This window comes from Bison bison, unplaced genomic scaffold, assembly GCF_000754665.1.
Source record: "Bison bison bison isolate TAMUID 2011002044 unplaced genomic scaffold, Bison_UMD1.0 scf7180017864440, whole genome shotgun sequence".
Classification (NCBI taxonomy): Eukaryota; Metazoa; Chordata; class Mammalia; order Artiodactyla; family Bovidae; genus Bison; species Bison bison.
In genome coordinates this window covers 2,971,273-2,985,793 of record NW_011495002.1, presented here as the reverse complement: position 1 = coordinate 2,985,793, position 14,521 = coordinate 2,971,273, and the positions used below count along the sequence as shown (strand labels likewise).

General features: G+C 41.4%; 1 protein-coding gene across 2 annotated transcripts in view; it reads left to right on the top strand.

Moving 5' to 3' along the window:
• The window catches only part of FAM134B (family with sequence similarity 134, member B), a 145,223-nt gene that overhangs the window by 126,358 nt on the left and 4,344 nt on the right, over positions 1 to 14,521 (top strand). For both annotated transcript variants that reach the window (XM_010858801.1, XM_010858802.1), the window contains 5 exons: positions 6,252 to 6,378; positions 9,309 to 9,393; positions 12,052 to 12,189; positions 12,953 to 13,017; positions 13,637 to 13,763. In XM_010858801.1, the coding sequence (XP_010857103.1) occupies positions 6,252 to 6,378; positions 9,309 to 9,393; positions 12,052 to 12,189; positions 12,953 to 13,017; positions 13,637 to 13,763 (542 nt within the window). The remainder of the gene's footprint in view (positions 1 to 6,251; positions 6,379 to 9,308; positions 9,394 to 12,051; positions 12,190 to 12,952; positions 13,018 to 13,636; positions 13,764 to 14,521) is intronic.

The window sequence follows — 14,521 nt, the reverse complement described above, 5'->3', positions numbered from 1 at the left end:
CCCTGTGAACAGAGGAGCCTGGCAAGCCGCAGTCCATGGGGTTAAAAAGAGTTGTACATGACTGAGTGCATGGTGAGAGCATATACCCACACACACAGAGATGGAGGCAGAAGGAAGGGATGTTGGCTTCAACTTCTCCTGGGAATCCAGAGCTCCCTTCTGGAACAAAGTGAGGCTGCTTGTCTCAGGAGCTATTTCCCTTAGATCTTCTCAGGCTGGTGGAATCATGTTGGTTCTTCAGTAAGCAGCTGCTTGTCTTGAGCATGTTCTTTGTCAAAAATCTATCCCTTTAGTTTCTCTTAAAAAGGAGACTGTAATTTGCTATATAACTCTGGGAACTCAAACCAGGGCTTCGTGACAATCTAGAGGGGCAGGATGGGGATGGGAGGGTGGCTAAAGAGGGAGGGGACATACGTAAGTGTGTGGCTGATCCGTGTTGATGTATGGCAGAAACCAACACAATACTGTAATTATCCTTCAACTAAAAATATAAATCAATTTTTTAAAAAAGGAGAATGTAACTAAATGGACATTTTGGAAAGCTCTGCACAGCTGCAGACTCCTGGGCAGAGCCCAGGTGACAGATGGGAAGGCTGGGAGGTATGGCTTCTCCAGGAACCATGTGACCTGGATTCTTGGAGAGTCTGGGAAGCTGGGGCTGATGGTCATGACGGAGGGACTCTCACTTGGTCCTTGTCTCCTGGCAGGAGTGTGCCAAAGATTCACTCCTTCGAGAGAGAGAAAATTAGTGGGGGAAGGAAGCAAGTGAAGGTAGGGAGGAAAGAAGGAAAGAAAAAAAGGTAGACCAACAAAGGAAGTGCATGTTCTCTCTGAAACTTCGGAGGAAAAATCCTTAGCCCTGGAGTATTAATGCTGAAGCCATTGGTATCTTTTTTTTTTTTCCTCTTGAGCGAACATCAGTCATAGAACACTTAACACTCTTTGGCGAAGAACTTGGTGAGTCAGACAGAGAAGCAGAAGTATCATATGGCATCCCTTATATGTGGAATCTAAAAAGAAATGATACAAATGAACTTACAAAACAGAAGCAGACTCACAAACTTATCATTGCTGGGGGGAAGGATGGAGGTAAGGGGTAGTTAGGGAGTTTGGAATGGATATGTACATGCTGCTATATTGAAAATGGATCACCAACAAGGACCTACTGTAGAGCACAGGGAACTCTGCTCAGTGTTATGTGGCAGCCTGGATGGGAGAGGAGTTTGGGGAAAATGGATACATGTATATGTATGGCTGAGTTGCTGATTAACAACTATCAGAACATTGTTAATCAGCGATTCCCCAATACAAAATAAAGAGTTAAAATTTTTTTAATGATTAAAAAAAAAAAGAACTTGGCCAAGATTCACACCATTTTTCAGCCTCCTTTTCTCTTGCTTGGGTCTTTCGTTGCCTGTTGTTCAGCGCCAGGGATGGTGGGAAGAGAGCCACATGCCATGTAAAAGATCTGTCTCCCTAGCATCGTCCAGTATTCACAGGAGATCCTTTCTCTGGTTATGCGTTTTCCAGACAAGGCTCTCTAGGAAAACCTAGAGTTTCTTTATGGAGCAACTCAGAGCCTGTGTGCACCCACACATGTGTGTATGTATGTGCAGCTGTAACCTGTATTGTCAACCGTCCATCAAGCATGAATCTTACGTTCTGATGAATATTTGGATTCTGAACAGGAAGTACTCTTTTCTTTCTGTAAAGAGTTGGTCCTAATGATGCCCTGTTGGTCTTGGTCACACCTCATTTGCCCTGACTCTGAAGGAGTGAGGTTGATCAGCTTATGTTCTTCTTGTTCTAAATTATAATTCATGACCTCTTCCAAGATGTCATTGAACGGATTCTTCCCTTGAAGAGGGCACATGTTTTAAAGGGAAGAGAACTGTAGGAAATCAGGCTCTGCCCTGAACTAGCTGAGAAAATAGGGATCTCCCTTTCCCCATTTATAAAAGAAGGGAATTTGAAAAGGTGCCATCAAGTGTCCCATCTCATTTTAAATTACATAACTGTATTATTCAAATATATTATGTAACTGAATTACCTAAATAGAACTGTGGTGATGTCAGTTACCGGTAGACTATATATAATGGAAGACAGTAGAAATATATAGCCCACTGGTCCTCAGAATTAGCCGCTGGACAATTTAAAAGTATCATGAAACTCCCAGAAAGTAACTCTGCTGGGTGCATGTTTTATTTAGAGTGTACATGTACAGTGACATCTCTTCTTGGCCCTTGAATTCCCATTTTCTTCTTAAATCATATTTCCATTAAATTTTATTCAGGATAATCTATACATTTTTTTTTATCTCAGACATTTATACTCTTTCCCAAACCTGTTTGGTTAGATGATATTTTCATGATTTACACAAAGAATTTCTCATTTCTGTTTGTGATTTTTACAGTAATGCAGGTATCATTAGAATAGTTTAAGGCATTTGAAAAGATGCTTTGATAAGCCTCAAGTATTTTAGTTCCCCACATAGACACTGAATCCTGGCCATGGCAGTGAAAGCACTGAGTCCTAACCACTAGCCCATGAGCGAACTCCCTAAGGGGACTTTGTTAAAAATAAAGATAAGTAACCAGTGGAATTTGTTGTCCCAAAGTACTGTCACAGGAGGTAACATTTGTATTTTGACTATAAGATGTGAAGTGGGATATACTCGTGTAAGAATGTTACTGATTTAATTAAAAGAAAGAATATACACTTAGGCATCAAAAATCACTGCAAATGGTGACTGAAGCCACAGAATTAAAAGACGCTTGCTCCTTGGAAGAAAACTTATGACCAACCTAGACAGCGTATTAAAAAGCAGAGACATCACTTTGCCAACAAAGGTCCATATAGTCAAAGCTATGCTTTTTCCAGTAGTCATGTATGGATATGAGATTTGGACCATAAAGAAGGCTGAACACCGAAGAATTGATGCTTTTGAACTGTGGTGTTGTCAAAGACTCTTGAGAGTCCCTTGGACTGCAAGGAGATCAAACCAGTCAATCCTAAAGGAAATCAATACTGAATATTCATTAGAAGGACTGATGGTGAAGGTGAAGCTCCAATCCTTTGGCTACCTGATGTGAAGAGCCGACTCACTAGAAAAGACCCTGATGCTGGGAAAGATTGAAGGTGGGAGGAGAAGGGGACGACAGAGGATGAGATGGTTGGATGACATCACTGACTCTACGGACATGAGTTTGAGCAAGCTCCAGGAAACGGTGAAGGACAGGGAAGCCTGGCCATGCTGCAGTCCCTGGGGTCGCAGAGCGTCGGACACAACTGAGTGACTGAAAAGCAACAACAATCAAGGAGTTTTAAATCAAGGGTGTGAATGTGTACATGTATACAGCTTTAAGAACAGTAATATTGATACATCATTCTTGTGTATCCAGCACTTGAATTAAGATATATAACATAAGGATATTCAAGAATTGCCATCTTAAGTCTTATTCCTTACATACTCTCATCTGAGGTAACTGCTCTCCTGAATTTTGTTTTTTTCTGTTTTTAATGTTTCCTTGCTTAAAGAACTGTTAGCTTAATGTGATTTTGAGCTTTATAAAAATGTAATTATGTTGTGTGTATTCTTCTGTGAATTTTTTCCCTCAATATTACGATCCCAAGGTTCATGTACAAACTTGGAACTTGTATTCCTTTATTTCCATTCCGTCTTTCATTTCTGAACACAGCTCACTTTATTTGTTCATTATCCTAATGGAAGTATATCTTAAATTTGCTTCAAAATACAAAATGTTCACTCATTCCATTGTAATCATTAAAATAATAATAATCAAATTAGTTCCATTATGTTTTTCATAGATTTTTGTTAGAATTGTATTTGCCAGTCAATTTAACCAAATGCTCATATACTACTTACTAGGCCTAGAGAGTAGAAATTAAAATCTTTATTAGGTTAGCCAAAATTTTTGTTGGGGTTTTTCCATAAGATGTTACCCCAAATGAACTTTCTGGCCAACCCAGTATGTCATGCACTGAGCCAGCCGCAGAGGAGCCTACCCTTGGCAATTTGTTAACAGGCCTATGTTGTTGTAGAAAAGAAACCATAGGTTAGTAGCCAGTTCAGTTTTTACTCCCCTGTACAAAGTCATTTCCCATTAAGTTAATACACTGGCAAGGTTTTGTTACAGATAGTGACCTCCTAGCCATGCACTTACTGTTTCTTTTAATAGGTCTGGAATCATTCATAGGATATGCAGACCTAGTGCTAGACTTGGTCACCAGTGTCAACAGGCTTGCTCAGTGAGTCACGAGTGGGTAGTGTTTATGAATACATAAACTGATAGCTAAACGTCCCCAAAAGTTCATTTCTTACAATAGTTGGGACATCATTTGGCAAATGTCTACCTCATGGAGTAGCATCAGCCTGAACGCTGGAGGCTCAGTGACTGTCTGGCAGAGCTTTGGTTGAGGCTGACAGAGCAAAGAGGAAGGACAAGACTTTTTTTTTTTGCTTTTTTAATGCTGTTGAACTCACTTAAATTAGCTTAAAATTTATACTAAAAAGGGAAATTGTATTGATTGTAGTTGTCATGGTGTTGATTTGAAAATTTATTAAAAAGAAACAATTTCTGAGTAGTTCAGCATCTAAGGGCCAAAGTGGCTTTGATTTGTCGTAGGGCTGAGTTGAAGGCAGGAGAAGAAGGGGACGACAGAGGATGAAGTGGTTGGATGGCATCACGGACTCGATGGGATGGACATGAGTTTGAGCAATATCCGGGAGGTGGTGATGCACAGGGAATCCTGGAGGGCTGCAGTCCATGGGGTCGCAGAGAGTCAGACTCAACGGAACAACTGAACTGAAAGTGAAAGTGTGTGGAAGTGTTAGTCGTTCAGTCGCGTCCGACTCTTTGCCACCCATGGAATGTAGCCCTCCAGGCTCCTCTGTCATGGGATTCTCCCGGCAAGAATACTGGAGTGGGTTGCCATTCCCTTCTCCAGGGTATCTTCCCCACCTAGGGATCGAACCTGGGTCTCCTGCCCTGCAGGCAGGCTCTTCACCGTCTGAGCCACCAGGGCTACTGGAGTCCAATCTAGAGATCAGTCTCACTCTGGCACCCTTGCAGTCACAGCTCAGAGGACACCTCACTAACAGTGTGTCCTCTATGGACACGTTTGTTTAAAATTATCTATGAGATGATTGAATTGGGGGGCCCTTGGTAGATCTTGTTTGGTATATTTATGTGATAAGATAGGATTTTAAGAGTGGCATTTGAACTTGATGGCTTTGTAACTGTAAGAAATGCCCAGTGTCTCTATGTCTCCCTCCTGGAGCAGTTGTGAACAGTTTTTAGTTCCTGTAGAAAAAATGAAGACGGGGACCCACAGTACGTGCCTGGCATGTACACCACATTCAGCATGTTTTCTGATGATGATTGAGAAAAGATACTCTAGAAAAATATGGGGTATTGAGAGATCTTGTTGAGCTTAACAGTTTTCTACTGAGTTGACCAACATGGAGTACCACTGACCCTTGAACAACCCAGGTTTGAACTGTGTGCATCCACTTAGAGTGGATATTTCTCAATAGTAAATATACAGGGTCTGTTGTCGGCTAAACCCTTGGATGCAGGGGAATGACCAACATGAAGGGGCAACAATAAATTGTACATACATGGATTCAGTGCAGCATTGTGCAAGGATCAAGGGTGTACTGAAAATGCAATATTGGTGTTGATGTTGAGGATGATAAGATTTATGCCAAGGTTTCTTTCAAGGTGCTGTGGCTTCTGTATCCCTAAGGTTTAAAACATTCCTAAGAATCCCACAAGGTCTCTTCCCGTCGTCCCAGCTCCCTGCAATGTTATTCTCTGGTTCGCTCTGCTGCAGCCGCACCAGGCTCAATGGTGCTTCAGCTCCATCTCACACCAGTGCCTCTTGCACACGCTGTACACTGTTCTGTTTTGTCTGGAACCCTTCCAAGCCCTTATAGGAAATAGTGTAAATGCAGACTGCACCGTAAAAGTGACATCTTCAAAGATGCCCCAGCGCCTCCACCCTATGCTTTTCCTTTGTTGTGACCAGATAATCGTGGAGTTCCGTGCTGCCCTTGGCCTGTGAACATCCTTGGACAGCTATCTGACTTGTTCATCTCTGAATTTATATGGCTTTTCCAGAGAGTGTAGTCACTAGGAGGTGCTGAATGAATATGTGCTGAAGCAGTGACTATTGAGTGAATTATCCAAAGTTCAGTTAAAAGTTTTGTTTTCTTTTTCTCTCTTTAGCTGGGAAGTTATCAATTCTAAACCGGATGAAAGACCCGGGTTCAGCCACTGTCTTGCAGAATCATGGATGAATTTCAGCATATTTCTTCAAGAAATGTCTGTGTTTAAACAGCAGAGCCCTGGCAAGGCAAGTTTTCCAGGGAAGGAGAATGATGTGTGTGCTTTAAGATGTGCAATAAACTTGGAAACAAATGAATTAACCTATTTCATCAGCTTGTAAAAGTTTTCCAACTCTGAATGTAACATACTGGGAACTGTGCCATAAAAACTGATATTAGCAAGGTCTGGAAATGTTAGTGTGTTAGCACTAGAAAGTCCTCAACCTTATAATTTAGTTGGAATTGGATTTCTATTTTATCAATATCTATGTAGCTTATTAGCTAAAATAAAATGAATGATGATTTGTCTTCTCACTCAGTGAGACCAAAGATAAAAATGTGTTCGGGGCTCTGTGACAACCTAGAGGAGTAGAATGGGATGAGAGGTGGGAGGAAGGTTCAGAAGGGAGGGGACATACGTATACCTATGGCTGATTCACATTAATGTATGGCAGAAACCAACACGACATTGTAAAGCAATTATCATTGAATTAAACATTAACTAATTAAAAAAAGAATTTCAGTTTATGTTAATCTAGACTGGGAGAAGACAATGGCACCCCACTCCAGTACTCTTGCCTGGAAAATCCCATGGACGGAGGAGCCTGGTGGGCTGTAGTTCACAGGGTTGCTAAGAGTCAGACACGACTGAACGACTTCACTTTCACTTTTCACTTTCATGCATTGGAGAAGGAAATGGCAACCCACTCCAGTGTTCTTGCCTGGAGAATCCCAGGGATGGCAGAGCCTGGTGGGCTGCTGTCTATAGGGTCGCACAGAATCGAACACGACTGAAGCGACTTAGCAGCAGCAGCAGCAGCAGCAGCAGACTGGTTCTCAAGTCAAAGGGAGATAGAATGAACACATAGCCCTTTGAGGATGCTTTTGGAGGTAACTGAATCTCACTTTCAGTCTAACAAGTGAAGATTCTTGTATGATTTACTTAAGAAAGGAAACCTTTGGCAGAAACATCCATAGTGATCATATGAATGGAATGAGTATTTTTCCAATGAAGATGAAAACCCATGAGGAGCAGAGTCAAGAGTGGTTTGAAGGGGCTTCATGGAGAAATGCACACTGGAGTGTTTCTATGTGTAGAAGCAGCTCCCGCTGTATCCTGACACCATGGGTGAGGTCGGGCACCATCAGTAGACCCTCCCCTTCCAGGGCTGTAGTCAGGTTTCTTGAACATCCCCCTGTCATTGGAAGGAAGGACCTAGGAATGTCCTCATTTAAAATCCCTCTCTTACAGGAAATCTAACCTTCAATGAAGAGTAGAACTATACTTGGACACATTTTGAGCATACTAACATTGCAACATTATATATGGATAAATCATTTTAATCACTGAAGGCAGTTTTTAGAATAGATACCAATATGGTGGTGGGGGTGGAATAAGTCATGCTTTTGTTGCTTCCTTTACTGAGATGATTAAACACATTGTCAGAAGATTCTGAACTTAAACTTTTGCATTGGGTTACACTAATGTGCCCCAAGTCAGTTAGCCTAAGATGATGATGCTCTTAATACAGATTTAGTGGATAATATGAAATCCCTTTGCAGAACTGAATTCTGTATATAGTAATGCCTTTATTTGTTCTTTTAACTTTTATGGTCTTTCCCCTTCCGTTTTGCAAATAGAGCTCCATATTCTTCAAGGACCTCTGATACTTGAGAAACAACTCTTAATTTTGTTCCCACAGTTTCATCTGTTTTCCTTTTGACTAGTGAATTTGTTCGGAGAAGGCAATGGCACCCCACTCCAGTACTCTTGCCTGGAAAATCCCACAGATGAAGGAGCCTGGTAGGCTGCAGTCCATGGAGTCGCCAAGAGTCAGACACGACTGAGCGACTTCACTTTCACTTTTCACTTTCATGCACTGGAGAAGGAAATGGCAACCCACTCCAGTGTTCTTGCCTGGAGAATCCCAGCGACGGGGGAGCCTGGTGGGCTGTTGTCTATGGGGTCGCACAGAGTTGGACACAACTGAAGTGACTTAGCGGCAGCGGCAGTGAATTTGTTAACCCTGTGCCAAGAGTGAAAAATCAAAATTAATCTGAATTTTAGATCCCCTTTCTGTTTCCCTTTATCAGTTATTGATCAGAATTGTATATGCTGTCCTCATGACTTATTTTGAAATTCCCTTAATGAATTTTCTTGGCTTATCAGTGAAATTTAGTACCATAATGTAAAGCAAAGGAGTAAGATAGTTTAAAGAATAGAGTATGGGAAAGAAGTGAAGACTTTATGGGACAATTTTTCTGTCTTGATGTTTTAATTTCCTAAAACAACCAAGATTCTTTTGGCCACAACTGACAGAAAGAAAATAACTGAATTTTGCCATAGGAATTTAGTTTTACTCGTCGTTGGTTTCCAGGTGACCTAGGAGTGGAGTTGGTTTGAGGAGCAGGTGGTTAGAAAGGAGGATAGTAATGGCCAGTAGATTTATCCTACGATCTACTAGTAATCTACAATCACAATTGCTTACCACCTGGGTAAATTGCTGTTATGTTTATGTAAATACCTCTAATTTCTCTAACTCGTTTTGCTGGATTTATGGATTTCCATGGACTTACAGGTGTAGTTTGAACTTACAGATTTCATTCCTGGACTGCATTGTTTTCAGAGAGTGACCATGAGTGAAAGAAGTTTCCAGGCACATACTACTCTTCAGGTCTCTTGCATTTAGTAACGTAGCCGATTAACGGGAGATGTTCTCTGTGCCAGAAATTAACTTCTGGAACCTTCAAAATGATTATTATTAAATGTGAAAGTGGATTAAGGCTCATTGAATACAGCAGTTATTAGATCTAAGTGCAGAGAACAGTGTTTGAAGAACGTTTGCCATAACATGATAGATGACACATAGATCAATAAGTGTGTGTGTATCCTGTGCTCTGAAGTGTCTTGGTGTTATGAGTGAGTGAGTAACTGTCCCATTACTTCTGTTACTTCTAGTTTTGTCTCCTGGTCTGCAGCGTGTGCACCTTTTTTACCATCTTGGGAAGTTACATTCCTGGGGTTATACTCAGCTATCTACTGTGTAAGTATATAGAACATTCAGCTAATTGATACAACACATACGATGTTATTTAATGGTCTATTAAGAACTTCCATAGCTTAGAAGAGCGGGTATGAGTTCTTGATTATAAATCAAGTTGACTATTTAATTTTCTGCTCTTCAAAGTTTCTTCTTTTTCTAGAGACATGTTGCTTTTCCACAACTGTACAAATCACTGTCAAAAAGCAAGATTGTAAGCAACTCATTTTATTTTAAATTATGTCAATAAAACAATAAAGTTATACTCTCCACTCCCCAACCCAAACACATTAATTCCTTTCGCCCAAACACATTAATTCCTTTCGCCCAAACACATTAATTCCTTTGCCATTGTGCATGATTGGCAGCTCAAATGTAATTAAAGGCACAATGAGGACGTCCCTGGGTGGCTCAGTAGTGAAGAATCCCCCTGCCAAAAGCAGGAAACATGGATTTGAGCCCTGGTCTGGGAAGATGCCACATGCCTTGGAGCAGCTCAGCCCACGCACCACAACTATTGAGTCTGTGTTCTGGAACCCGGGAGCCACAGCTACTGAGCCCACGTGCTCCAGCTGCTGAAGCCCACACACCCTGCAGGCCATGCTCCACGACAGGAGAAGCCACAGCAATGAGAAGCCCTTGCCCAGCAAGTGGAGAGGAGCCCCTGCTCACCGCAGCTACAGAGAAGACCCAACACAGCCAAAAATAATAAAGAAGTAGAATTTTTTTTTTTAAAGCACAATGAGACATCATTATACCCCCACCAAAGTGGCGGAAATTAAAACTACTGACTGTATCAAGTATTAGGCAGGATATGGAACAATTAGAGTTCTCATGGATCAGTAAAATGGCGCAGCCACTCTGGCTAACAATTTGGCAGTTTTCCAAATGACCCAGCCATTTCAAAGCAAGGTATTTATTTACCCAAGAGAAATGATAGCATACACCTTCACAAAGACGTGTGCACAGATGTTCATAGAGGCTTTATCTGTAGTCTACTCACTCCAGTATTCTGGCCTAGAGCACTCCATGGACTGTATAGTCCATGGGGTTGCGAAGAGTCGGACATGACTGCGCGACTTTCACTTTATCTGTAGTAGCCGAAATCAGAAGATAATTCATATGTCCATCAACAGATAAATGGGCAAACAAATTGTGATATATCCATACAGTGGATTACTACTCAACACTAAACAATTGATATATGCAAAGATCTGGATAAATATAAAAGTAATTAGTTGAGTGGGAGAAGCCAGGTTAAAAAACAGACTACGCACCATAGGATTCCATTTATATATAATTCACAGTAATCTTTAGTGACAACACACAGAAGTGATTCTCTGGGGATGGGGTGGGTGGGGCGGGGAAAGGCAGGAGAGAGGAAGGGCTAAGAGAAACAGGAGGAAACTTTAGGGGCTGGCAGGCATGTTCCTTATTTGTCATAATGATAATTTCTTAGTTATATGCATGTGTCAAAACTTTTCAAACTGTACACTTTAAATGTATGCAATTTATCATATATCAACTATAACTCGAAAGTGCTGTAAAGAAGTTGTGCCTTCATGCTTTTCCTGAAAAATGTGACATTCTGGCCCTGCCACCTTTTTAAATGGGGCAGCAACTCTCCACTAAACTAACCTTCTTATTTCCCTATTTTTCTTGCACCAGCCTTTACATTTTACATATACCTTCTCAGCTTCTAAAGATATTTGAGTTCACAACTCCTATTTAAAAAAGGTAAATGGGCATGTGTCCTGACAACTGCAAAGAAATAAACATGAGGGCATGCAATGTTGATTAGGGCATACTGCGTTGATCTTCATTTCTTTTCATATTCCTAAAGCCTAGCACAAAAGGCAGATGAAGTGAAGTGAAGGTCACTTACTCATGTCCGACTCTTTGCGACCCCATGGACTGTATAGTCCGTGGAATTCTCCAGGCCAGAATACTAGAGTGGGTAGCCTTTCCCTTCTCTAGGGGATCTTCTCAACCCAGGGATCGAACCCAGGTCTCCCTCATTGCAGGTGGATTCTTTACCAACTGAGCCACAAGGGAAGGCAGATGGTCAGGGCTCAAATTCATTCTCCCAGGTATAACTCATGTAGAATGTTTCAGCCCTTGAGCTGCCTTGTTTAAGAGAGAAAGGAGAAGAGAGCCAGGGAAAGAGTGTCTAAATATGGGCCAGGCATTATTCAGATGGTCTGTATTCATCTCAGTTATTCTTCACAGCAACCCCCAGAGATGGTGGTGTTATCCTAATATGACTGATGAGAGGCTAATGGATAGTGATAACTTTTCTATGGAGAAATGTCATTTAACAAATAAGTAGAGTTGATATTTTCATCCAGGACTGTTGTATGAGAAGCATGTAACCTTTGTATGACTTTTGAGTGTAAGAGGGTTGAGTGGATGGGTTATCTAATTTCAAGTCTTTGAGAACAGTGATCATGGGGTGTGTGTGAGTGTGTGTGTATGTGTAGGAGAAAATGTTTTCATTACAAGGAGAAGAATGAAATTATGAACTTATCTCACAGAGGCATTTCCCCAAGGGAAAAAACTCCAGTTTGTCCGTAAAGGAACTGAAACAATTTTGTGAAATACTAATAGGTAGTTGGAAAGCAAGGGCATTTCCCCTAACCTCTCTTCCTCCTTATCTTTCAGTGCTGTGTGCATTTTTGTGTCCACTGTTCAAGTGTAATGATATTGGACAAAAAATATACAGCAAAATCAAGTCATGTCTCCTGAAACTAGATTTTGGAATCAGAGAATATATTAACCAGAAGAAACGTGAGAGATCTGGTAGGTAACGTTTGGATTTTAGATTCCACACCTGAAAGGAGGCATTGCTGGCTCTGTATTATGAGATCACTTTGAATGCATTTTAGGGTGTTTTAGCCATTAACTACATATTATTACGGAAGCAGATTCCCCCCACAAAGTAACATAGCTTTTTCCTACTTAAGCGTTTATTACTCTTTTCTCACACACATACTAAAGTGGCTTTTTAGTCCAAACTATCAGGGGAAAGAGGAAAGACTCCGGAGGTCTACATTTGCTATTTATTGTTTCCTTTCTCGACACTGTTTGCTTTTGGGGTAGGTGCTTGCAAATAACGAATGATGCAGGTAGGGCAGAGAGTGGGAGCCATGGAAAAAGAAAATAGAGGGAAGGCCAGTGCGATCCTTTTTCACATTTTAACTTGGCCTCTGACCTTATAGATTCTCAACTAGAGCAAGCACCAGATGGATCTCGAGAGCGTCTTAAAGTTAGTGTCTGATTGAGTTGGTCTGAGGGAGGGCCTGGGAATTTGTATTGCTAAAAGATTCCCAGTGCTGCTGTTACTGCTGTGGTCCAGGGGCCACGCTGTGAGAGCCACTGGTATGGACCATTTCCCTCGGAAACCAAACACTTGCAAATATGTGAAGCTCGTTATATGCAAACATTTAATTACATGGAGACATTGAAGGACATGAGGATTGGGGGATCAGGATATATAATGGATAAAATACACTCTGTCTGAGCTGGCCAGGAAACTGAAAGCTTCCAAATTTTTTCTCAACAGAAGCAGATAAAGAAAAAAGTCACAAAGATGACAGTGAATTAGACTTTTCAGCTCTTTGTCCTAAGGTATTTTTTGTTCAGTTTTCAATTCGTTCCTGTGTTGTTTGCCTGTCAGTGTATCTACTTGTACCAAAACTGGAATGATTTTCCTTTTTTTAAAAAATTTAAATTTATTTATTTTAATTAGAGGCGAATTACTTTATAATATTGTATTGGTTTTGCCATACATCAACATGAATCTGCCATGGGTGTACACGTGTTCCCCATCCTGAACTCCCCCTCCCACCTCCCTCCCCATACCATCCCTCTGGGTCATCCCAGTGCACCAGCCCTGAGCATCCTGTATCATGCATCAAACCTGGACTGGCGGTTCATTTCTTATATGATATTATACATGTTTCAATGCCATTCTCCCAAATCATCCCACCCACTCCCTCTCCCACAGAGTCCAAAAGACTGTTCTATACATCTGTGTCTCTTTTGCTGTCTCACATAGAGGGTTATCGTTACCATCTTTCTAAATTCCATTAATACAACTTCTCCTATTTCTCTAAAATGATTGAACTATTAAAAGGAAAATACTCATCTGGTTCTTACTATTCTGACATTTTTGGTGTTAGTTGGATTTTTAGAAAGACATCCCATAGAAGTTTGAAATGTGTCACTGGCATTTATATTAATACAGATTAGCCTCACCACTGCTGCCAAAGAATTGTCTGTGTCTGACACCGATGTGTCTGAGGTCTCCTGGACGGACAATGGGACCTTCAACCTCTCAGAAGGATACACTCCACAGACAGACACTTCTGATGGTATGTTCACACCTGTAGATGCTCTGAGTGTTATTTTGAGTCCATGCAAAAGTATTTAACTGTGTCAGCTTCTGACTGGATAAAGTGTGCTACATCTATGCAATGGAATATCACTGGGCTATAGAAACACTGACACTTGCTATAATATGGATAAACCTTGAACATGATATGCTGAGGGCAGGAAGCCAAACACACAAGTCCACTCATTGTGTGACTCCATTTACATGAAATGTCCAAAACAGACAAATCCATGTGGAAGGAAATTAGATGAGTGATTGCCAGGGGCTGGGAAGAGGGACTGGTGGGTGACTGGTAATTAATATGTTTCCTTTTGGGTGATGAAAATGTTCTAGAATTAGGTAGTGGAGATGTTGTACAGCCTTGTGAATATACCAAAGACCACCTAGTTCAGTTCAGTTCAGTCACTCAGTCGTGTCCGACTCTTTGCGACCTCATGAATTGCAGCACGTCAGGCCTTCCTGTCCATCACCAACTCCTGGAGTTCACTCAGACTCACGTCCATCGAGTCGGTGAAGCCATCCAGCCATCTCATTCTCTGTTGTCCCCTTCTCCTCCTGCCCCTAATCCCTCCCAGCATCAGAGTCTTTTCCAATGAGTCAACTCTTCACATGAGGTGGCCAAAGTACTGGAGTTTCAGCTTTAGCATCATTCCTTCCAAAGAACACCCAGGACTGATCTCCTTTAGAATGCACTGGTTGGATCTCCTTGCAGTCCACGGGACTCTCAAGAGTCTTCTC